The 24,907-nt window shown below is 37.3% G+C and overlaps 1 protein-coding gene across 1 annotated transcript in view; it reads left to right on the top strand.

The window, feature by feature from the left end:
- The window catches only part of DOCK3 (dedicator of cytokinesis 3), a gene marked incomplete at its 5' end in the record, with an annotated part of 211,656 nt that overhangs the window by 89,881 nt on the left and 96,868 nt on the right, over window positions 1–24,907 (top strand). Inside the window, one exon of the mRNA XM_080625333.1 lies at window positions 18,711–18,792. Within this exon, the coding sequence (XP_080481459.1) occupies window positions 18,711–18,792 (82 nt within the window). The remainder of the gene's footprint in view (window positions 1–18,710; window positions 18,793–24,907) is intronic.

Here is a 24,907-nt window from a genome sequence, read left to right on the forward strand (position 1 = left end):
AACGTATTGCCTCAGCATTAAACTTGCTAGGGTAATGCAAGGAGACTCAGATGGAACTATTATAAAAGGGCTGGAAAACTGGTAGAAAACCTGATCCATAGTATTATCCGTGCTGAAAGGATGCAATGAATAAGGGTTTTTTTGGTTTTGGTTTTTGCAGTATTATTTTGATGGGAGAAATAAACTCTATTCAGTAAAGCGATGAGGTTTGGCTACTTTTAAATAGCTCCTTTTTACTAATAAATGCATAAAACCACACATAATTTCAGAAATGACGCATTCCAAAAGCATGAGATCAGTTTTTTTTCTGAAAACAAGCTTGAAGAATCCACTAAGTATGAAAATGGATAAATAAATCTCAGATTTTTTTCTTTGTAAAGCTTATGTTTAAACATGTAAAGGCTTATTTTATTCTGCCTGCGTCTTAAACCAGAATAGATGTTTCTGTCACTGTTTTACCAGTTACCCTATTTTACTCCACTGGGATTTAAGAATTTCTTGTCATCTATAAATAACCTTAATTATGGAGAGTGAATAGAACGAAAACGAAATTCTAATGTGATTGAATTTGAAAAACTGGGCCTAATCAGTAATTATGCATGGAAAATAGTGTCATGCATATTTCTGGTTGTAACTCCTCCATCTGCCTACTTACTGTGTCTTTACCATGCCCATTATAATACAGGCCTCCTTGTGACAGGAGATTGTGGAAGATGTGCTAAGCATCCATGGGAGTGTTGATGGCTTGACAGAGGAAGTCCATGTGTACATTTTGCATACACAATACACTCGAGTCCTTTTTGTTGCGAGACCATACTTTCTCTCCAGTGTCTGTAGGAGGCATCATTTGCTGATGCCTCCTCTTTTCAATACATGGCACTATGAGAAGCCTTATGATCTTTCAGCTAGTCTGTTCAGTCTGAATGTACCACTACCTGGGGTGTTCTGCTTGTTTGCTTATGTTTCTTTTTGCTGTCAATTTATCGTGGTATTGAATTCTGTGGAGTACAAGATTGATCCACTCTGACACGCAGACAGTCAGGAAGTTACATGAGACTAGCTACTTGGAGAAATAAAAAACGTGCAAGTAAAGACTGGATTATAAGAGTGAAAGTTCAGCTGGAGTTGAATGTAGAGAGGGAGAGAAAGTTACTCCCACATGAACATCAGCTGCTGTAAGTACATGGCCAGCAGATGAGCGACAAAGGAAAACATGGCTCAAATTCAGAGCAGGGTAGTATATGGTGCAGCATGAGGAAGAGGTAACTAAGAACAGTGGCTGGTTTAAGTAGTGAGTATTTTGAGCTTAAACAGTTGTAGTAGTAGCAACAGGTGGCTGTACATTTTTCTAGATGTAAATCTACAGTGGAGATTGGTGACTAAGGACATTTATAATGACCTAGTAATGAAACTCTTCAGATTTTATGATGGATTTGGTAAAATGTTCTCAAAGGAAGACATTGGAAGTACATTCTTCGGTTTGCATTGTACATAAGCAAAAGTTTAGTAGCTCCTAATTTGCTGCTCTTGTGCCATCTGTCTTATAATCAGCTCTTCACTTACAAGATCACATACTGTTCGGAGAGCACCATAGCACACATTATATTTTCTCCTACCTGCTTATATGACTGTCTTTGTTATTAACATTTATTATTCCATTCTGTCCAACTCAAAAATCTATGTAACTATTTTTGCAATGTCTTCATGGTACCAGCTTTATTTTGGTTTTGGAAACAAAAAGAGGAAATAATAGCAATTTTTCAGGATATTGCATTCTTTTTCTTCAACATGTGTAACAAGGTTACCCGTAAGTGGTCAGATAGGACAAATGAAGAAAGCATTTAGGGATAGGTAGATGTTATTCAGTTTAAGAACTGCTTTTTCTTTTATTCTTTGCTATTCCAATGTTTTTCTGTATGATGCTCCCAACACATCAATACATGATACGATTATGTTCTGAAAAATAACTAAAATGTCCAGTATTTTAAAAGTCTGTATTAAAGATGTGCAGTCAAAAGCTAGAAGAGTTTAAAGTTAATGAAGATGTACTCTGGAAATCTTACTTAAAGAACCAGAAAGGATGAGAAGTATATCTTTTCCCTACATTAAAAAAGGGGGGAGAGAAATAAAATGGAAAAAAGATGTTACCTTTTATTCTGTGGTTTTGCTTGGGAAGGTAGCAGAGAATAGGATGGAAGAGGCAGCAACTGCTCTAACCAAAAATATTCCTATCGGAAATTAGGATTCCAGTTTACCTAAAGAAAGGTGAAAACCAACTGAAATCCTGACAGCCACTGGGGAATCCTTAATATGATCTTCACGATGCATCCTGTGGATCAACATTACTTTAATTTGTTCAGTAGTCAGAAGTTTTTAATTAAGCATCTTTAAACATAAATTCTGTCTAGGTAAGAATGATTGTTGATCAGAGTCCAAACTTGTCTTGCTCATAATTGTGGCAGATATTTAAACTTGGAGTATTGTATCATTTTCAGTGGCTGGTTCGTTCCTTGGCCCTTTGTTAGTACGGCATGCAGGGTGGGGGTTAGTGCTTTCATCCATAGAAGTTACGCAAACAGAGGAAATGCTTTCCATTGGCAGAGGAAAGTTTTATGGCATATGCAGTATGGTAAGGGTGAGTAAGTCTAGATTCTAAAGGTCACTCAGGAGTTAGTATTATATCCAGCTCCCTGTTTTATCCAATGAAAAGGCAAGTTTAGGTTTACCAATTTTACCAGCACCTTTTTTTACTGTTACGACTCCTTAGTCATAGCGACTCCTTAGTCGTAACAGAGCGTCCTTAGGATGCTTTGAATCCTGAAATGATCATAGAATAGTTAGGATTGGAAAGGACCGTAAGATTATCTAGTTCTCTATTGTTATCTGACTTTGTAGACAAAAATTCTTCCGAAGATTAATATTTTGGATTCAGATGTCTATGGTTGAACTGGAAATCTATCTGCATCACTCTCCATCAAAACTGATTTCATTCTAATATGAGTGACCCTCTTAAATAAGAAGGATCAGATAAAATTACAAAAGGCACCAGTTTTCACTGATCCATCTAATTATTTTCTAGCTGCCATCTATGTCTTGGATTTTTTTCAGTGCTATAGAGAAGGCAAAACAAGATCATAGCAAAAATCATAGAAAGGTTTGGTTTGGAAGAGACCTCTAAAGGTCATCTAGTTCAACCTGCATGCATCTTCAACTAGATCAGATTGCTCAGAGCCCTGTCTAACCTGACCTTAAATTTTCCGCAGGTGAGGCATCTGCCACCTCTCTGGGCAGTCTGTTCCATTTCACCACCTTCAGAAAAATGTCTTCCTTATACCTAGTCTAAATCTACCTTCTTTTAGTTTAAAACCATCATGCCTTGCCTTATCACAAAAGGACCTACTAAAAGTTTGTCTCCGTCTTTCATATAAGCACCCTTTAGGTACTGGAAGGCCACAGTAAGGCCTCCCTGAAGCCTTTCCTTCTCCTGGCTGAAAATGAAGGTGAGTGTAACTTCTACTGAAATGCAGTTGGAATGGTGCTTATCAAATAAATGTTATTGTTGTGTGAGGGGTTTTTTGTTGGGGTTGGTTTGGTTTTTCTTTTGAATCATGCAATTGACATGTCTTACATGGGGCCTGTGCCAGTAGAAGAAAGATAAGGCAAACATGGAAGAATTTAAAACCAGAAGTTCAGTCTTGGTGTGGACTACAGTCTGTTCCTCATGTGAGGGCACATAGCCGTGCACCATGTAGATTTAGTTGTGTGTGTTTCAATATGATTTTGTTGAACAGTTTTGTATTATCTAGGCAGCTTTGAGGGAATTTATGTCAGATGTGGGGGAAAGAGTTAGGTGGAGAAGTAAATGCACCTGCAAATGCAGAACACATTCCTTCCTTCCTTAAGCACATATTCCTTCCACTTAAGTGCTTCCCAACTGGATTCTAAAAATGTAGTGCATGGGAAATTTCTGGGGCTCATCAGAGATAATCAGGTTTAAAGACATGTAGAAATCTGTATACTGATGACCCATCTCTCACACAGTACAATGAAATGAGAGGAAAGATGCTGCATAGTTATGGACCTCGAAAGCTCTGACTAGTTCTCAGGTATGCATATTCCTGCACTTTTTCTGGAGGGGTCTGATTTCCATAGTGCCTCTCCGAGTGCACTACTACACTCTTCCACCCACTGAGGTTTTTCATATGTCCTTTTCTTTTAATTCTGTTTCTCCAGGAGCTAATCAAATAGAGATCTAAGCTTTTCACCTTGCAACAGGTTTGTTTTTTCCTTAAACCATTCCCTTCATTTCCTTTTGCAGGCATCCATTCTGCAATAATTTACTATTAATTTAGGTTTTCTTCAGATCTTATTTTTTCTCTCTGCTGTCAGTATAAGAGGAACATCCGGATGGAATTAGTAGAATTTCTTTCTCTGATTATCATTTAAAATAATTTGATTTGGGAAATAAAATATTCTTTTGTTTTAAGGGGGATGAGGGAGGGGAAAAAAGAGTAATGGAATTAAAATTATTAATGAGAGCCAGTTTGTTAGACTGTGAAGCACTGAAATGAGAGAGAAATGTAGGAAAGACACTAATAGTGTAGTAATAATCTAGGTGGTTATTAACTTGGACTGATTAACATTTCACACCTTTGGTTTTTTACTCTATACTAAACTGTGCCTTTGGGCTTTATCTAAATGACATTACCCAGTATAACTGTAGCCTTACACAATGAGTACATATCATTGTTGGTATGGTTTTTTTCTTATTACTGAAGTGATGAATGTAATAGTGTGCTCAGATTTTCAGATATGGGGGCAGGGTGTGACTTGCTACGAAGAGATGTTTGCTGTAATGTAAGATGCCTGTCCAAAATTTTGTATTGAAGTACTGTGTACTACCAGAGTATACTTCATTCTTCTACACTATAGGTTAATATCCTGATACACATCATCAGTATAAATCATTTGCACTCTAATGTAAGGAAAGAGACAGCAACTGCTCATACAAAAAATCATAAGGCTTGGAATAAAAAAAGGAGGTATTGCAAACTACATATTTTTATAAGCCAAACATCTGCCTCAGCCTCCTCCTACCCTCCCCACCCCCTCACCTCTTAAAACTATGAAATCCAAAGGTATATATTAACATAAATGGTGTGTGGTCTGTGTGGCATAGTAGACCAGATTGAATTATTTTAATGATCCCATCTGCTCTTATAATTAATCTCTTACGTATGTCTTTTTTTCTACTGTATTACATCAGCTGGTAGTTTCCTAGCAGCATCACGATGGACACTGATCTTGACTGGAGATTGCAATTGGGAAAGAGTATGTTGGCAGAACAGTCTCCTTCCAAAGGTTCTGTCTTAGAATTCCAGATTTCACACTGTTCCTCTTTGTTTAGGACAATAAGACACAGGGTGGAAAAGCATGTGTCTGCTCTGAAGCAAGACTTTATCCTTCAGTGCTTAATTTATAACTGCTTGTAGCTTTTCATATGCAAATCAACCTTTATTGGTTGGGTGCATGACAGAGAAAGTCCTTGTTCCTTTAAAAAAGAAATTAATCTTCTGAAGTTCATAAAGTAGCTTCGTTGCCTCATTCTTTTCTCTTGTGTCTTTGATTCTTACCTCAGAGTACGTGGAGGTATTAACGAAGTTAACATGTAGCTGTTTATAAAGAACCTCATTGTGTTTTGTTGGGGTACCTTTTCACATTCTTTTCCTTCTCACTGAAAGATAAAATTGTAATCCATTCTTTCTCAGCAGATGGCTAGGTAAAACACGTGCAGCAGGGTGAGAAAACAGAGACCCATACTTTAAAATACTAGAAATGTAGAAGCAGATCTGTCCAGCTGCCAGATTTCAATACAGTGCTAGGAATTTGATGATTATGAAACATCTATTTCTGTATTAAAATTGAAAAGCAGTAGGCAAAATGAAAGAAAGCAACCTTGCTATTGCTAATAGGTGATATGGGAAGATGTTTTTTGTGGAAATATTCTGAATTTGTAGGTGGATGTTGGGGATGTGAATATGAGTAGTACAGCCTGTCTTGTCTTCTGTCTTAAGAATTTAGTGCCATTGACAAAGTAGCTCTCAGGAGAGAAACATGATTTGGAAATAATTTTGGACTAAAAACAATGCTGTTAATCAACGTCATGATTGATAGTTGGGTTTAGCTGCTCTAAAGTCATCTAATATAAAATCATCTGCCACTTTTTCAAGGCTGAATCAAAAAATTTTGAGCCTTAATGTTTTGCTGTTAATGCTGGTACCATTGTGGCCACTGCAGAAGTAGTGTAGGTGATTACTTTCTATTTGTAATTCATCTCATGTTCTTGAGATACTTTCCAAACAAATTATTTTACCTTGTAAAAATTAACAGTCAAATATATAAAAGTTTAAGATATTAAAGGTATAAAAATATTAGAGAACAGGATGATCATAACTTTAAATGCATCACCTCCTTGGCCTTGTAAACATGTGAACTTCCACCGCATGACCAAACTGGGTTCTGTTTGATCAGTGTTGACTGTGTTAGGAAAGGAAGAATTTTCTCAAGCTCCTACTCACTTGTACAGTCTTGTCCTATTTTAGTATCTCTAAACTTCCATTACTTCTTATAGGTGTTACTGAATTGATAGAGGTCACAGTACTGCTGGGGGGGGAAGGCACTGTAAAAGAAAACATTTGAGTGTTTTGATGGAGTAGAATAAAATTCACCAGTTTGAAACACTGGATTTAGAAATGATGAATTTGTAGGGGAATTGATTTTCACTTTTTCTGCAGTAGAGTTTTCTCTGACACAATATTCCTAATTCAGATGTCAGAATACAAATACATATACCAATTTGCAGCATGTAACCTTGACAAATGTAACAGGAATTCTTCATCTCTTTGTGTATTTATTGATGACAGTTAGCTCCAGGGTTCTCATCATCATTTAGTCATATTTATTTTGAGTCTTAAAATGTCAATAGGAATGTATATCAGCTCCTAATAAATGTTAGCAAGAACAGTTTATCTAAAAGTACATTGTGTTTACACATATCATCTTAAATAATCTTCCTGTAACACGTCCTATTGTAGGCAATTGCCATTGTCTGGGACTTTCATTTTGAACACTAAGCAAAACTTCTGAAGAAGCAAGAGCAAATCTTCCACAAATTCTGTCTGATCGAGCAGGGGTTTGAGTCTTCTCAGAGCTCTGGTATGCCAGGTCAGCATGCTTAATGGGAGAACACCTTTACAGAACAGGTCCATGTGCTCCAAATCAAAGCTGTAGAAGCTGTCTGCGTCTTAGAAATCAGATGCTGCTTGGGTTGAGGGAGGCCTAGCAGCTGGGAATGGCAGAGGGGTTGGAGAGGTACACACGGGTAAAGAATAAACGGGAAGACAGGCATTAATAAGGTCAGAAGAAAAAAAAGACAGGATCACTGGGTAGCTGAATATGGTTGAACAGTCGAAAAAAAAATGAAGTTGGTTAATGTGGAAAGATCCACAATAAAAGCTGTGGCGAAAAAGTTTGGCCACATTCTCAGACTGTAGAACTGACCTTAAGATCCCCTTTTCTGCATTACTTCTCTGTTTAGGTAATAGCTCTGGGAGTGCTGTGACAATGTGTGTGTAGTTATCCCCTGTTAATTGCTTTAAAATATTATCATGTTCCACTATTGTTAGTTGTTCTGTTAGGAAGCAGAAAATTATATTCTACTTTTATTGTGCAATTACATGCTAAACTTTCCATTTGTTATGTTTTTAATAGCAGCCTCCTCATAGTTACTTTAAAATAGAAACATTATCTCATTCACTGTCAGTATAACGATTTGTCTACTGGGAAAAAACAATTTTGTATCATTCAGAATTATTTCTTTAATATTCAGAGAATTTTCCTAGGGATTAGGCTTACTAACTAATGAGGCTTTTCTTCTGCTTAGTCATGAAAAAAATCCATCTTTCTAATTTTTACCTCTTTTCTAGCTATTTGCTCTGTTGGGATAGCTAATCCTCCATCAGTTCCTCCTATACTTCAGTTATTGTGTTCATTTATTGTGTTTTTTCAAGGCAGGTATTTTTCTGACTTATGCAATAGATAATCCATAGCAATTGTAATAAGGAGGATATCTGTTCTTGATCCTGCTCAAGATGGACTTCCTTGAAACCATCATCAGCCTTAGCCCTTGTTCTGATCACTCTTGTTAACACGGAAAATAGGTGGGTTTAATGCACACATACGACAGGGGACAAAGAGCCATTTAATATATAACTTTCAGAAAACACAAGCTTGATCGTTACTGGAGACAGATGTAAGCTACAAAGTATTTTGTAAGGGGTATCTGTATGTGTGTAGTTTTTTAAAAAAGGGCTAAGCAGTATTAACACCTTTTCATTTTCTCTACCACTTGCTTCAGCTGATTTTCATTCCCTAGATTGCTCTCCCGAATCTGCATTTGCTTGGTTTTCCTGTTTATCCCTTTTCTTGTTAATATTATATATTTTAAAGAAACTATGACTCTGGATTTGTATATGAAAGTTGCTGTAGAGAGGTATGTGGTGTTCCTAGACAAAAATCAATCTCATCTCTCTCTACCACCACCCCCTTTCCCACCCTAAATTTTTTTCAGGTTGGGGATTAGATATGACATATCAATAGTCAGGGATACAGATTTTTCTACAGTGGTATTTTGATTTTTTCAGTTGCTAAAGAGAAGGAAATCAATTAGTTGCGGGTATTCAAAGTTGTTCTTCCCTTTTTCTGCTCCAACAAATTGAAAATGTATCATGAACACACACAGCTAGAAGAGATTTTAATGTCTTAACTGGCAGGGTGCAAATACATGTTTATATCAACTGCAGAGCTCAGAGAAAGCAATTACAAGTAATTTCCTGTCTGTAGGAAGGCCTACTCTAATGAATACTACTCTTTATACCTGAGCTTTTCCTTTTGCAAAATTTGCTGTCAAGACCCAGTTCCTTGCCTCTGACTGAAACTGTCAAGTGCAAAGCCAAGTAATCAGGGATATGTAGTTTGTAGAGCAGGAATTAATGAGATAGGTGCTGTATTAGACCTCAGAACCATTAGTTTTTCCCAGGTTAGAGATGCTGATAAAATAGTTACTCTGAAATACGTGTACTCTAAAATTAGAAGCCTTCCCTGCAGTTATGGTCAAAGCATTTCACACCTACCACCTGGCAGGGTCAATCTGGCTTTCTTTTCATTAGTTAGAATCACGATCACTGGCAAGGACTCAGGAATCACACTGCATGACTAAAGTCTCTTTTTCTGGAAAGAGAAACTTTTTTTTCTAGCTCATGGAGAGGATTCCTTTCAGGAACACAAATCTGTACCTTTCATGATGAAAATAACACAAAAATACTAATGAATGTGTCAAATGTTTGAGTGTGGCAGACTCACAAAAACCCAAGGAGAATGTAACTGGGGCTTAGCTACAATTCTCCTGCAAGCTTTAATAGTGTTTTTAACATTGTGGTGGTTTTTCTTTGAATATGGTGGAAATGGCAGGTAGTTATTTTCACTATTCTCTGTTTCCATGGAAACCCAGTGTTTGCAGTAACAGTCTTACTGTAAGCTCTGTAATCCTCCCGCAGGGCTTCTAGCCAATGTGGTAATTTAATAATTCATGAGCATTAGGCCTGAATTTGCTAGGAAGCAAACTGTGTTGCTTGGAGCCGTTTTCTTAGAGCTAGATTAATTTCCCTCACAGATTTGGTGTTCTTTTCTCTAAGATGTCTCTATAAAATGCACTCCATAAACCAAAGCAGTGTACCTTCCCTTCACTTGTTTGTGAAACTGGGGTTATTGCAGATCTGCAGGATAAGGCAGCTCATGAAAGAACTCTGCTCCCTTCCCCGAAAAAGGGGAAAAAAACCAAACACACACCATGAGCACTTGCTTGAAAAGGAAGAGCTGAAATAGTCCCTGAGTCATTGTTCAGATGATATGCAAACTCAAGAGTTCAGCAGAGGTAATCTCAGGGGTTCAGGACTGACAGATAACAATGATGGATTGCTCAAATCTTGCTTTGCCGTGGGATCTAGTACACGCTGTTGGTTTTACATTGTAAGTGGGAACCGAGTTCTTCACAAACACAGTGTCATTCTCTGCATAGGCTTTGATGCTCTCACACTTCAGCTGAGAACTGAAGACTCATTCCGTGGAGCCATGGGAGATTTTATTGTTAGGTCAGTCTTACAGCAGCTGTAAGGACTTGGATTTATTTCCAAGAGGATGAGTAGAAATTAGCAACTCGGAAAGGTAAATGTCATTAACAAAAATAAACTGGAAAAGCTTTTTACAGACAATACTCCTAAATGGACTGCAAATAAATTGCTTAATCATCTTGAGAGTTCTGCCTTTTAAAGTACAATGGCAACATGTAGATTCATTCTGAAATACTTTCACAAAAAAGGAAACTTTTTTAAAAGTATTTATGATCTTTCCACAAAATAGTATTTATAAGGGACTTAAGCTCTTAGGAAGCAGAATTATTTACCCTTTGATTATAACCTTACTTTTCTATTTCTTCACATACTTATGTAGGTGTCATGAACAGTTGTATTTAATTGCAAACCCTTCCTCTTATTGCTTAAATCATCTTTCAAGATGAAAATCAATATTTACAGCAATGGGAGGTGGCTGAAATGTCAGTATACATGTGTGATTTCTTCATGAATGTGAGAGCATCCAGTTGAAGTAGAAGCTCGGACTGATATAGAACTTGTTTCCTTTTTAGATAGCTTCTACAGGGTGTTCTCAGAAGCATCAGGATGCAGTGCTGTCCTTCAGTGACCATTTTGATCACTGTAATGTTTTTGCAGTTGACAGACATGAGACAGATTTTGACAAATTTGGCAGATGGAATGAAAATAAAAATCTGTGTTTTGCCTAGTCTGACATTGTACAAGCAAATATGAGAAGCATCCCATAGTTACTGTTATCTATATTGCAGGAGCAGCCCAAATGGAAAGCCAGGGCAACACAGCCAGGCTTTTCTCTTCGCCACTACACACACAACTGAGGAACAATGATTGCTTTCCTGAAAACTAAGCTAATGCTGCTGCCTTGGGGCTTTAAAATATCTGCTGTGCTGGTTCAGTGTACTTCCTCTGTGATAAAAAGAACAGTTTCACAAGTTAATTTATGCAAATATTAGTTTTTCCAGACTGTAGGGTTTAGAGACTGGAGTTCAGCTCTCTTTCCCCCACCAGACCCCAGGAATTTCTTGCATGGTGCTTCTCTACTAACTTACAGCTGTTTTCATACAAGTGCCTTTTTTTGTAGCTTTAAGAAAATATCTTGGTCATATACAGTAATTCCTAATACAATCCATTCACCTGGTCAGCATAATGTTGTTGTAGAGCTTGTACACACAGTGATAGAGGGAATGCAGTATTTCACGGCTTTGATGAAGTGAACTGCCCGAAATGTGGTATGCGCAGCCAGACTGCAGTGTCTTTAAGGCAAATGTTGGCAAGGTTTCTCTTCTCAAAGCAAATGAATAGCTCATGCTGAGGTCTGTCCTGGGTGACTTGGGCTTGCAGTGCACAGGCTTGATTCTCAAGGTTTGTCTGGGACAAAAAATGGTGCCTTTACATAACATCTTAAAACGTTTGATATTTGTATGCCAGCTTAAATTTTATTCTAGAATTATTGGCATTCAGTAAAAGAAAAGACTAGAAGATACTCTTTAAGAAATTAAATAATGTCATGCTCATCACCATTTCTTAAATGGTAGGGCTGAATATGATGGAAGGAGGTGAACTGTGCTGACAAGCACAGTATATTTGTATGTGGCTTATTCCTGCTAACTTCTGTGACAGCCTTTCCAGATTTTCGCTCCTGTATTTGTATTTTGTATGCAGGGAGGGGTTTACATGCTATACTAGAAGTGTGAGAAAGAAACCCAGGGAGACACTGCGAGAAGATTAAGGACTAAAACATTATAGTTATTGTATGATCTTCTCTGCTACCATATGACCCTTCTCAGGCAGCACTGGTACATATGTCATAGCACCAATATGTATTTTAAAAAGAACCTTTGTTCTTTTAGTCAAATGCTAGATTCTGAAAACCCAGTTAAATGCAGCTTTTGAGAAAGGACTGAGATGTTTGTAAAAATGTTGGGATTTTTCAGTGTGCCCTCAGTTGTTCTTTGGAAATAGGAAACACTGAGGAAAATAAGAAAAAGAAGGGAACAGATTTGTGACTTTAATTGGCATATTGGAATAGAGAGGGTGAAGGAGGCATCTGTTTCTGGGAGAAATGGCTACCGAACCACTACTTAAGACAAAGGAAAGGCACAAGATGTGAAGTTTCTGCTTAAGGGCATTGACACTCTAATATGTTGCTGTCTCAACTTCAGAAAACCAATCTCCTATGCATTGTTAAAGAATGTGTTTTTTAAATCCATGTTCTTTATTATCAGCTTCCAGTTCAAACAGAAAACTGATCTGCAGTCTCTCTACAGTCTACCATTACTTTGGCACTGTACGTCTATGGATGTACAGTGCATTCAGAAATTTATATGCAGGCAGGATTTTTGCCTTGCAACCCCACACTAATTAATACAGGGGAGCTCGTGACTTCATTCCAAGCTCTTCACCCAGCCTTTTGTTGTTATCTTACCATGTTATGCAAAAAGCCCCACAAACAAACAGTCTCAACAAGAAAAACTCCCTACAGGCATAATGCCACTCCTGCTCACCCAGCAGTAAATTTTGTCCCTGTTTGCCCCTTCCTTCATGCTGAAAATGTAATGTCTCAGGCCACTGATTGCTTCCTTCCTTTTTGCAGAAACAGATGCCAGTTCAGTATGGTCCTGCTTTTCAGACAGTTAAAGGAAGCCAAGAAGTGAAACACTACACTCCTTTCATTTTTCATCCTTTCAAGGAAAAGAACAAGAAGCTATTTTACTTGGCTTATCAGAGCAATGTTTCTTATCTTTGAGTAGCTTTAGCAATTATTAATCATGTGAGTGATTGTAAAACCTTATTGCTGCACAAGAGGTGGTTTCACTCTGATGTGAGTTAGCACAGGAGGAGATCTTGCAGTTAAAGTAATTGATGATTACTTATAGCCTGTAGGAACAAGAGGAATAAATAAGCTTTTGTTTAAGATACTGCTACTTACTGGTATAGCACATTTTAGGTCTGAACTCAACAAGGTAAAATGTTAGTTCTTTTCTCAGTTTTGGTTCTTATCTCCAATTTTATGCAAGAGAGAACTGGTTTTGGAGTATTTTCAGAGTAGCTGGAAAAGATAATTTATTTTACAGTAGTTTGATCAAGCAGTCAGATTGCATCAAACAGTACCTCCCCATTCTTCATTTCCACCACTTGTTTGGCAATTATACTGGGTTTTTAAGTGTTCTTTCTTATGTATTTCAGAGTTTTCTAACAGAGTAGCGTGTGCCTGTTTTCTTTAAGTAATTAGAGAATACTCAGTTATAATAAGAATAATGTTTAATGCATACAAACATGGGCAGTTATTTCCATATGCAGTTTACTCAGATTTGATATTTTTGTCTTACTAAACTGGACTTTAATTTTGTCTAGATTCCATCCATGCTTTTGTCTTTGTGCAGAAGATCAGCTTGAGGAATAGACACACTGAAGACTGAATTCTTTCAAAGGAAGTAGCTCCGGAAATAAAAGATCAAGTGACTGAATTCCTCTTAGGTTTCTTGACCCTTAATGTGTGTCTCTGTCTAAAAAAGGAGCTATAATCATAGCTGAAGGCGCTGGATCTTCAGATCATTGCAAATAGGGTTATTCTTCCTGGTTTGCTTTGACAGAGAAATAAATCTGCAGTTGTAAAATGGGCAGCATTTTACTAACTAATTTGTAATATGGGTCAACAGTGTGAAAAGGTTCAAGTCCTTTTCCAGGATATACTAACAATATCAGCACTAGTGAGACCTTAGTGGAATATTTAGACTAGTTCTTACAAACTGTTCTTGAACAGTGATACTGAAGAGGAGAGAAATTCTGGAGATGAGAAACAAAACTAAGTTTAGGACAAATGACCTGCAGGGAAATGCGGGAGAAGTTGAGGTGCTTAGGCTGTTAAGATTGCCTGTTAGCACTGCTCTCTTTTCATTCTCCTTGTCCTATCAGTGGATCTCTCCTTTGACAGAATGCCTCTTCATCATGTTCCACCATTCTCAAATGCTGCAGTTTTCTCAAAGTCCCCTTAATTATTTAGTCACACAAACTCAAGAGGGCTCGGGGGAGGATTGAAAATTAAAAGGAAGGAATTTAAAGGTTGTTACTCAGGTAGTGCTGGAATAAGGGAACAATTGATGAAAAGGCAGGTAAAAAAGATGGTGGTCTGCTTCATTTCTTGCAAAGCACACGAATACGGGGACAGGAACCAGATTTTCTCTGTGGCTGCAACAAAAAAAAGGGTGAATTCAAAATTTTAAAATACTTACACTTGTTAATGGAGCAAAACCTTGCACGAGGCTATCAGATGAGCCTCCAGAACCACCTCTCTTTTGATGTTTTGAAAGCAGACAAAGCAATAGGACTATTGCTAATAAATCAAGTATAAATAGACAGCTGAAAGATTTGACTGCTATTGTCAAAGGGACAGCCTGCACGGGATTCTGTAGAACACAGTATTGTATTCAACTACAGCTATAAAAATTAAATGCTTACTAGTAGTGAAATAGTTTTTCAAAGAAAGTGTTGGAAGTTCAAAAATACTAAACTTACTCGAGTTTTAAAATAAAGTATGTAACATTGTTATTGAGATCAGTGGAGGTAAAAGAATAGCTTTACCATTATTTGTTGAAGAACTTCAGTTTAATGAGTTCTAAGTCTTAGATTCGTAATTTGTGTTACATGATTTAAACTTAAACAGGGGAAGTTCTTGTTAGATCTAAGGAAGAAATTCTTTATTATGAGGATGTTGAGGAACCAGACTGCCTAGAGAAGTGGTAAATGCCTCATCCCTGGCAGTGTTCAAGGCCAAGCTGGACAGAGCCTTGGGCAACATGGTCTAGTGTGGGGTGTCCTTGCCCATGGCAAGGGGGTTGGAAGTAGATGATCTTAAGTTCCTTTCCAACCCAAACCATTCTGTGATTCTGTGATGTATATATGGGCATTTGTATGGCACACATATGTATTATAAATTGCTACAAAGTTCATTCTCTAACAAAGTCTCTCAATGGCTAGTAAGAATTTTTTAAGCATGAATACATTTCTGGGTTCAGTATATCCAGGCCTATTGAACTCAAAGGTATTGCTGTTATTCTTGAGCTGCACTGTGGTGTAAGCTCTTAGTACATATCAGCAGAGTATTATCCTATGCTTTTTTTAGTCTTCTATTTTTTTCCCTAGTTATCCCCCACTGGATGTTGTTGGAGAGAGGATGGTGATAGGGTAAGATGGACTCTTGCATGGAGGGCAGTTTTTATGATTTGTCTATTTTTGCCCTCAATTCAGTTTATCAGTGACCAACATCTTATGATTCGATAGTACTGAATAGTAGCATGTATTTCCTGTATTTTTCCCAGAATTTGAAAATACTCTCAGTCAGCAGTACATTTTCAAATTTCTATTTTTCCCTTTCTCTAATCAATTCTTCATCTCACAGAAGAGCTTGGTGCTCTGCTTGTGGTTTGGTTTCCCTTTAAAATATCAGTCATCCACTCAATTAAGAAAACCAGCCTTGATCTGACCACTGCAATGGAAGTGAAGACATTCGAGGTGTTTATTATATAAGGCATAATAACTTCCAGGGATTTGCAGTCAAACATGAGTGAGCGAGCTTTGATTTCCATTTTGATTTTTGGATGGACATCTTCACTAGTGAATACATTTTCCCCTGCAGACCTAGTAATTATAGTAATTATTATAGTAATATAGTAATTATTTTTGAGTGTGCTCTTAGAGGGTGTTGGAAGATTTACACTTAAGAAATAAACTACAACCATTGTCATTGTTTCAAGTTTAGCTTTGAAGAGGACCAGTATTTATTTTATGAAAGTAACTTCTGTGGCTCTGCAGGTCATCATGGGTTCTTGTTTGTTTTCTTTAAGGAATTTTACTTTTCTTTATGGAAGGAGACATATTTTACAATTGTGTAATTATAAAAAATTAAAAATTGTTAAAAATTGTAAAAAAAAAATAAAAAAAAATGTTGAAACATACACTTGTAGCAGAAATGAAATGTATGTTACCTCCTCATCTTTCTAAATGAAAAACTTTATAGTGAAATTGATTCAAGGATTAAAATTAAATGGATTTAACGAATTAAATTCCCCCTAAGCAGTACTTTTAAAGGTATTAGAAATATTGGTGCTTGATGCTGCAATTTGAAAGGAATATGACTATGAGTTGATAACTCTTTAAATTACTACATATTTTTGCTGATATAAAGCATGATTCCTGCTTGGAAATTGATGGTGTAAGTGTTATCTTCTCGATTATTCCCTGTATTAGCTAGAGCTTATCTGTGAGCATCACTGCTACTGCCCTGCCTGATTCTCTTCTGAAATTCATTGAGGTGAATGCCAGCAACTGACACTAAACTAACACCTATTTGAGTTTCTATTAACATTTAATTGCTCATGTGGTGCTGGAGGGCCTGTTCAGGTGGCCCTTTTGAAGGAGCTACAAAGGACTGAGGCAAACAGCTGGGAGAAGCAAACACTTTGGCCATCCTGCTTGAATTGCATGCTACTATGTGGTTTTACAACCTTAATTAGCTACCAGCAAAATAATGGGCACAAGGCTGAGTTAATGATAAAGGTTAAGAGTGGAATTAATATGGTTTTACTGACCATAGGTCTTATGTTGAAAGTGGTAGCTTAATTTTTTATGGTTTATGTGTTAGGTAGATAGAAGTAGCTATGAACACCTAATATAGTTGTAACTGTTACTGTAATGTACTGATGTGGTAATATTGTACTGCACTCCATACACCATAAAATTCTTACTAAAATATTAGATTTTATGATGTCATTAAAGCTAAGTGTTTGCTAAAACATTATTAACTTACTAATTGACATCTGAAAAAGTAGTTGTAGGTAAAGAACCATCAGATACCTGTTTCTTGTGGTTTCCTTTGGGGCATGTTTGCAATCTCCATGGTTTATAAGCATCTGGTGCAGATTACTTGAAATTATCATTGACTGAGGTTGTGGGATGCATGGAGATTGGAGTAATAGTGAGTAACAGGGAGACTGAAACAGCTAGAGAGCATGATCTGGATTGCTCAGCAAGATGAACTTAAGCAAATAAATATGAAGGTGTATAACAAGGTGACAGAATTGTGATGGAAGTAGCAATTCTGAAAATATATCAGTATTTAGAATGGACAGCATAATGTAGTGAAAAGGCTAAGATATGATGTTCCATAAATTACAGTTAGGGTTGATAAGGACTTGATTTCACATGTGTGAAATACACATACGTGTGTATTTGTAATTACGGTATAGGTGGTACCAGTACTAGACTGTTACAAACTTACATTTTTTAGAACTGTTCATGAAATGGAGTTGAAAAGTTGCGCTCTGGGTGAGTTCCGTATAACAATTCCAGCACCTTTTCTTGAGTTTCTTAACAGCATTAAATGGCTTATTTGTTTTGAGAGATGTTTGCTCACGTCACATAATTGATGACTGATATCACTACCCTGTAAGAAATTTGCTTTTCTAAAGGGCTCTATAACATACAAAGAAAGTGTAACAGAAAGCAGTAGCTAAGCACAGAAACTAGACATCTCCAAGCTGCTGTTCACTCATGTGGTTTAAGGGTAGGAAAGAACAGCCTTTTGAAGCCAGTTACCAAAAGAAGTAGAGTGTACTCTACATCTTTGTATTTTTCAGGCTAATAGTGGACAATATGCTGAAAAATGTGATTTAGTCAAGTAAAGGTTACTGGAGTTGATACTGGATAAAATTGAAAAGATCTGTGATGGCATAGAAATGTAACTGAAAGATCTAATGTGTGCTCTTGCTTTATTTCTGTGAATCTGTAGAAAGAAATTTCTGGTCAATACTTAGTATATTGTATGTCTCGTGAATAAGTTACTTATTTAATTTATTTGTATACAGAAATTCTCTGTCTTAAGAAATAATATCAATGTCCGTGGTTTAACATCCATAGTAAGGATTATTTATCTTGCAGTCTGGCTGCACATGCTCATTTTGCTCTTAAAAGGACTGTTTGATTTTATTTATAAGCATTTCTGTCAATTGAATCTTGATGTGTTTGAATTAGTATATTGCTTCTATAAATAGCATAGTGGAAGGAGGTTGCTTAATCAGTATTCATGTTGCCTGTAGTTTTGAGTGGATTTTAATAAACTCAGTTTTACCAAAGGCAATGTACTCCTCAGCAAGTGCGCCTTAGCTTTTGCCTGAAGTAGTTGTAATATGTTCAAATTCTGTGCTTCATATACTGATATTATTATAATGTTATTGCATCACGAATATGCATCAATGTGATGTTTTCACATGCAGAGTACTTGCTATTAGAAGTCTTCCATGCTATTCCATGTAATGTTATCTACATCTGTGAGTTCTATTATCTATATCTGTTCAATATTATTTGGGATTTAAAAAAAAAAAAAGTATAAAACCTAGTGCATCTTTTAAAAGAAATCTACCTGTATTTTTATGCTGAAGTGTGTACATGAAACTCTTACTAATTTTTTTAATATTGTTTGCTTTTTAGTGAGAGGTTTATGGTGAGGTTAAACAAGAACGGAGGCCCCAGAAACCCGGAGAAGATAGATCGAATGTGTGCACTTTTCACAGTACGTGTCTGTTCCCTTTCTTCTTCCCTTACAATAGTTTGATTGTAGATACAGTCACCCTGAGGGGAGAAAACCCAATTCTTTCTTTCCAGTTTACTGAGTGGAACAGAAGCCAAGTTTAAGTTTTGTTATGGTTATAATTGAATGTTAATGAGAAAATGGACATACTTACAAATTATTCTTCTGGCTAAGTAAATATGCTGAAGTACTTCCTTTTAAGTGCATTTATTCCTGCTTCTAGTTTGAAATTTTGAGAGTATTCATTGCATGTACTCTTAGGTAACAGGTCACAGGTTGGCTTGAATGTGAAGCAAGGCACTTTTTTCCAGAATCTGAGTTTGTCAAACAGCTACACCACCACACACAGAAACCCAGAAAATTGTCCGAACAGATTTCTGTCATGGCCCATTCAAGAGTCCAGGTAGCAGCCCCAGGTAGATGGTGCTGCAGCATCTTCCCAGGTCCATAGCACAGTGTGTGTGATGGAACAGAACAGACCAGGATGTGCTGCAGAAGCAATAGCCAAGTTGAGCTGCAGAGAGAGGTGGTTGTGATAAAGGAAACACCGTGACTTCCAAAGTTTCTGCAGCTGGTCTGTGCAGTAGCTACCCCATCCTGACACAAGGCTGATATGACTGGCGGTACCAGCAGTCTTTAACCATCTGTGCCAGAAAGACAGGATAAGGAATACGCATCTGGCTCCTACCAGATGATACCTCAGTTGGGAGTAAAATAGGCCAACTAAGATTTACCTCCTTTTAATCCTTCAGACTCACCTCTCACCTGACTGCCTTCTTGTTTTATAGTTTTGTTATACCAAGATAGTAGTTTCAAAAACCTCAAGCCTTAATATCCATTCTGTGCTCGTCTTAAGTTCTGTTAAACATTGCCTCAGAATCATGTGTCAGACCGTGATTTTATCTGCGACTTCTTCTCAGAAAGAATATGGAAATCTGGAGACACTGAAACTTAACAGCTCATCACAGAATAACTGTAAGGAATTTCAGAACCCAAGTGTGATAAACACCTTCCATCGTGACGCACCTTTAGCTAGTGCACATGATAGAAGCTCTTTGACAGAGGTATTTTTACCTCCAGTGAAGAAAAAACATGGTAGGCAGCTTTGGTATAAACTTTCGTTCTGGCAGTGAAACCCTCTAAGGTCAGGCAGGGCTGGTTGCTGAAATACAGGCATGGTTCCCAGCACCATTCCCTTTTCTCCTTTAGTAAGATAGCTGAATTTCTCCTTTTAAGGAACAGAATGTACGTAAGGATTTAAGGATGCCCAGTTCTGCCACCATCTGGATATGAGATGCAGGTCAATCCAAGAATAGCACTGATGCTGACATGAGTAGCAGTTCTGGTTTTGGTACCATCAGTAAAGTGCTACCAGCTGATTAAATGTCATCAGAGGTAGCAGTGTCTTAGTATTGCTCCTGGCACTGACTATACTCTTGGTAACTCAAACCCAAGTATCTTCCTTTTCTCAGAGAAAAGTGGCCAGGGAGCAAGGTTCAGCACTGGTGTCTGGATCATATGAAATGGTGCAGTGTTAGAGTAAGAACTGCTCTAAGGATTATTCCCAAAAGGCAGCACAGACTGGTTCATATCAAGTTGGACACTTTCTGGCCTCTAAGGTTCATAATTCTTAAAATATTTTCACCATCAAACTTCCCCCATCTACACTTGTGCCACACTGCTTACAGGTCATGTAAGAATCATCCTGTTTCACACCATGCTGTGAAGTGTGAAACAGTTTTGCTCCACTGACCTGCAAACCAGTTTTTGCACACTTTCCAAGATACAAAAAGAATAATGATATGCTATGGCCAGGGGCATAACGTTCCAGATGAGACCTGCTGCATGTTGCAAATGGGGCCAGCGTAGTATAAAAGAGGCCAGCCCTGAGCATTGCGAACTGGTGCCACTCTGTAGCACCTATCTTTCTGACCAGAGATCACTCCCAAGCTACCTTTCAATTTAGCTGTACAAAAATACCAAAGCTGCTGCAGTAGTAGCTCGCTGGGGTGCTTAGACTTGTTATCTATCACTCTCTCTGGTAGAACGTGTACTCTACATAACAGGAATAATGATAACTGGGAAAACTATTGTACAAAAAATTGCACACTTCTGATAAGATATTTTTCATCAGTGTATTCAAAGAACTTTATGTAGCAAAGTATGTAGCAAAGGAGCAACAAATAATAGCTTTTTGAGTAACCCTTGTATCCACAATGAAATTATTATGATTTCTTAATTATGAAATGCTTATAAAATAAGATAGTTCTACAATTTTCAGGTTTGTTCCTAAGGTTGTGTTAGTTTTGACTCTTGATTTCTTCACTCTCCCCCACCACCCCACAGTATCTTTCTAAAACTCTAATCTTTCCCAGAGGCAAGAAGCCCCATATCTTAGATAACTCAAAGTATGCCTGTCTTTTCCTGCTATCTCTTTTGCTTCTAGGGGTTCAGCTGTCTCCTTGTGTGAGATATCAAAATTACTTAGGTTGTGTTTTTACATCTGCTGTCATATCACACTAAAGGTGAAAAACGGCTTCCTCAGAAGATTAAAGCTCACTCAAGCAAACCTCAGCCTATGCATGCTTTGAAAACATTCCTGTGTCTGAATTAAAATGTAACTGCACAGTATAAGCTTGCTATTTTTGTTAAATACCTCACTCTGTCACCTGTGATGTTTGCAACTGAATTTGGTAAAGCTGTTAAAATAACTGATCAGTGGCAGCCAGGTATCCTGGATTCACTGATTTGGGGATGGTAGTGTTTGTTTTTTTAACATACAATTAGACCTTTATAGGGACCAGCATGATAAAGAACTAACCATTGTTATAGAGTAACACTTTTCCATATCCAGTATGGTGGGGGGAATAGAGGTGATTTTCTAAAAAGCCATGGAATTAGAATTATTATGAAATTATTTTGCTTATCAACCAGTACCATTTAAGAAGCTCAGAAGGATGTGGGAAATAATTCCCCTGTGGACGCAGTCCTAAGAGCACCTTCCTGGAAATTGGTTTATTTATACTGCACACAGGCAAATAATGAACTTGTTTGTCCTTTTTTGGTCCTAAGTCATGTATGTGGATTCTCTGCAGAGAAGTTACCCGAAGAATTCCTCCATGGGGCTGGGGTTTTTTAGTGTTTGTCCATGTCAGTAAGAATTTCTTGCCTTGTAAAAAGTCTCTGCTGTACAAAGTGAAATACAAGGCCATCTGGGCCCACATTTTTTTGTCTTTTGCCTGTGACACAGTATATTTTTTGTGAAATTGAAAAGCGATGGAAGTGTGAACCCATCAATATGTTCATGCTCTCCATTTCCTGATATTTTGACAGCTGCCCTTTGAAAAAATAGTTCTTCAAATTGCTGTTAATTACAACTGGTAATCTGATAGTATAATAAAATTCCCCCTGTCAGATCACACATACTTGCAAAAATCTGTTACTCTCTAGGGTATTAAATACTACCTCCAAGTTTTGTTGCTTTTTCAATGTATTGTCAGGCACTCCTGAAATTAAAACTATGTCAAATCCCTTCTTACCATGGAACTTCAACTTCTCCAAGACATGCATGCTGAAGCCTACCATATGCTATGTTGGTATGTTAGGCGATGAAAGCCTGGAAAGTATGTTCCTTTATTCATGCAACAGCAAAATAAGACTTGAAGAGAAAACGATAAGGAAGATTTATATAGCTTAATTCTTCGGCTTCAGAGAGGCATGATCTGCTAGCTAGTGAGCATACCAAGCAGTGTGTTTGCAACTGTCTGTATATACTGCCCAGAGAAATACAGTGCTCCTTTTAAATGGAGTCAGAAGATACAGCCATGAATTTATTACTTGCTTGCTGTAATTTAGCAATATAACAGTATTTGAAAGGGCCTGAAACTTCTCCTTAGAATAAATTCTCTTTATGCCTAGCTCTCAGTCAGTGGGCCCAGATTTTATTGTGCTATATGTCACTTTAATCTGAAGCTCAGTGTTTATGTGCATTGCCATCATAATCTCAGTAGTTGAGATTTGGTTTCTCAAGTCACACGGGGAAGGAATTTTCTGTGTGACTTTTAAAGTTCATATCTTAGCTTCCAGCAAAATGCAATTTTAATTCACTGAATTAGTTCAAACTAGGAATGACAGAACTTAGATGTCCACAGTTTAAAATTTCTTCCCACTTTATATAAAAATTGGATTTTTTCATTTTACAGTGCTTTTAATACCATTTAATTGTGTTTTTTAAAGGAAAATACTAGATTTTATTTGAACCTGATATTTTTCCAGTTGATTTTTGCATTGTTTTTTCACAAAAAAAAAAAAAAAAGAGAGTATTAGAAGTCCAAGCTACATCTGTGCATAGACAAATCCATCAGTGTTGTCCCCATACACCTGTACATTTTAGAGGTGATGGTTGCTGCTGGGATATGTATCTTTATTCAATTGAAAACGGAAAAAAAAAAAGGTAAAAGAACACATAACTATCATCTCAAGTTGTTCGTGAAGTCATATGTGAAGCCCTTAGAGCTGTTTTTAAAAAGCCTTATGTTGAAATAATTTTGTACAAACCAGCAAACAAATTGAGGAAGATGTGAGGTGATGTCAGTTGCTACAGTGTAAGGGGAGGAGTGAAGTAAACAACAGTAACTGAGCTGAAGCCCTCCTTTTTGGGTATGTCTCTTTCCTATGCATTCACACTTCGCTCTCCCATGTTCTTAGGAAGAATATATTAATCATTTTGCAATTGCAGTTGCTCTTCTCCTGAGAAATGAGTGGGGCAACGCCCTTTACATCTGGGGAGAATTTGGAGGCTCCTCTGGTGTAAGTCAGGACATAAAAGTAAGATGGTAGCACTCAACAGAGGGAAGAAAAAGGCAACAGCTGTTGTTGTAGAGCACAAGGAGCATTTTTGCAACAGAGTCGAAAACATGAACGAATGTTCTCATAGTACACAAACATGTGGTGTTTAGAATCTCCTTGTCTTGAAGGTTAGTAACATAAGGGAAACTTGTTAAACAATGCTAATGTTTTTAGAAAGAAGTGTTTCCTAATTCTTTCCTCCAGTTAGAAGGGAGGAGAATGTCTTTGTTTATAATGTTATCAGAGAAAAGCACAGCATGCCAAGGAAATTGCAATTAAGACAGCTTCAAACATGTGAAGGTAAAATGCCGCGGTAGTGACTTACTGGAAAGTACTTTATGCGTATTTCTTTATTCATTTTCTTTAATAATAAAGCTTTGTCAGGGCCAGTAATACTTTTGTGTCTTCTCTAGCTTCAGCTTTCCTTTTGCTCTTATGTAGGTTCTCCTTTTCCCAGATTTTGCAGTTCTTCAAGATCATTTTTAAGTGTTGACCTGGTATTCTATCACCTGGAACTTCAGAGTTTTCATCCATGTATATGAATGTTTGCCATAAAAATGATGTTTCAGAGATCTTGAAGTCCTGTGTTTTGCTAAGCAATTATCTTAAAACTGAATTTATTTCTTAGTTTTTCCAATACACTGTTTCGAATGTCATTAAACCGTTAGAATGTTTTTTGCTGAATGTGGCCCTTTCCAACTACTGTGCTCTCCAAAATTATCACTCGGCATGTTTCAGCAGTTAGAATGGGGCAGGGAGCATTTCCAGACAACAGTTTTGCATGCATCCTGCCCTGGTTTTGGATGTTGAAGAAGGTTATCTATGAACTAGCTGCCCTTGGCTCCCATGGCCTCATGGTTGAGACGCTGCCTTGCTGCTTTCGTAATGTAATGAACACATGCAAAAAAGAATAGCACATTTACAAGCATTAAAATAAACCATGTCTCTGAGTCTTCCACTTTTTCTTCTGTTGATACTTGTACTTGTTCTGAGGAATTGCACCAATCCACTCCTAAAACAGAGATCAGTTCAAAACGCATTTTTAATCTGAATTGTGACAGTCATGCTGCAGACTTTTTCTAGAGCCATCATGTGACACAAAGACTACACAATGAGAAGTCAAAAGACAAAAAAGGAAAGCAGAAGGAAAGGAAAAGGCTTAGAGACAGGGCTGGGACCTGCAGTCAGGGGATGGGGTGAAGGAAGCCAAAGGAGTTGCAGTTAAGGTAACTCAGGGGTTTAAATTTAC

This window comes from Psittacula echo (genome assembly GCF_963264785.1).
Source record: "Psittacula echo genome assembly, chromosome: 9".
Classification (NCBI taxonomy): Eukaryota; Metazoa; Chordata; class Aves; order Psittaciformes; family Psittacidae; genus Psittacula; species Psittacula echo.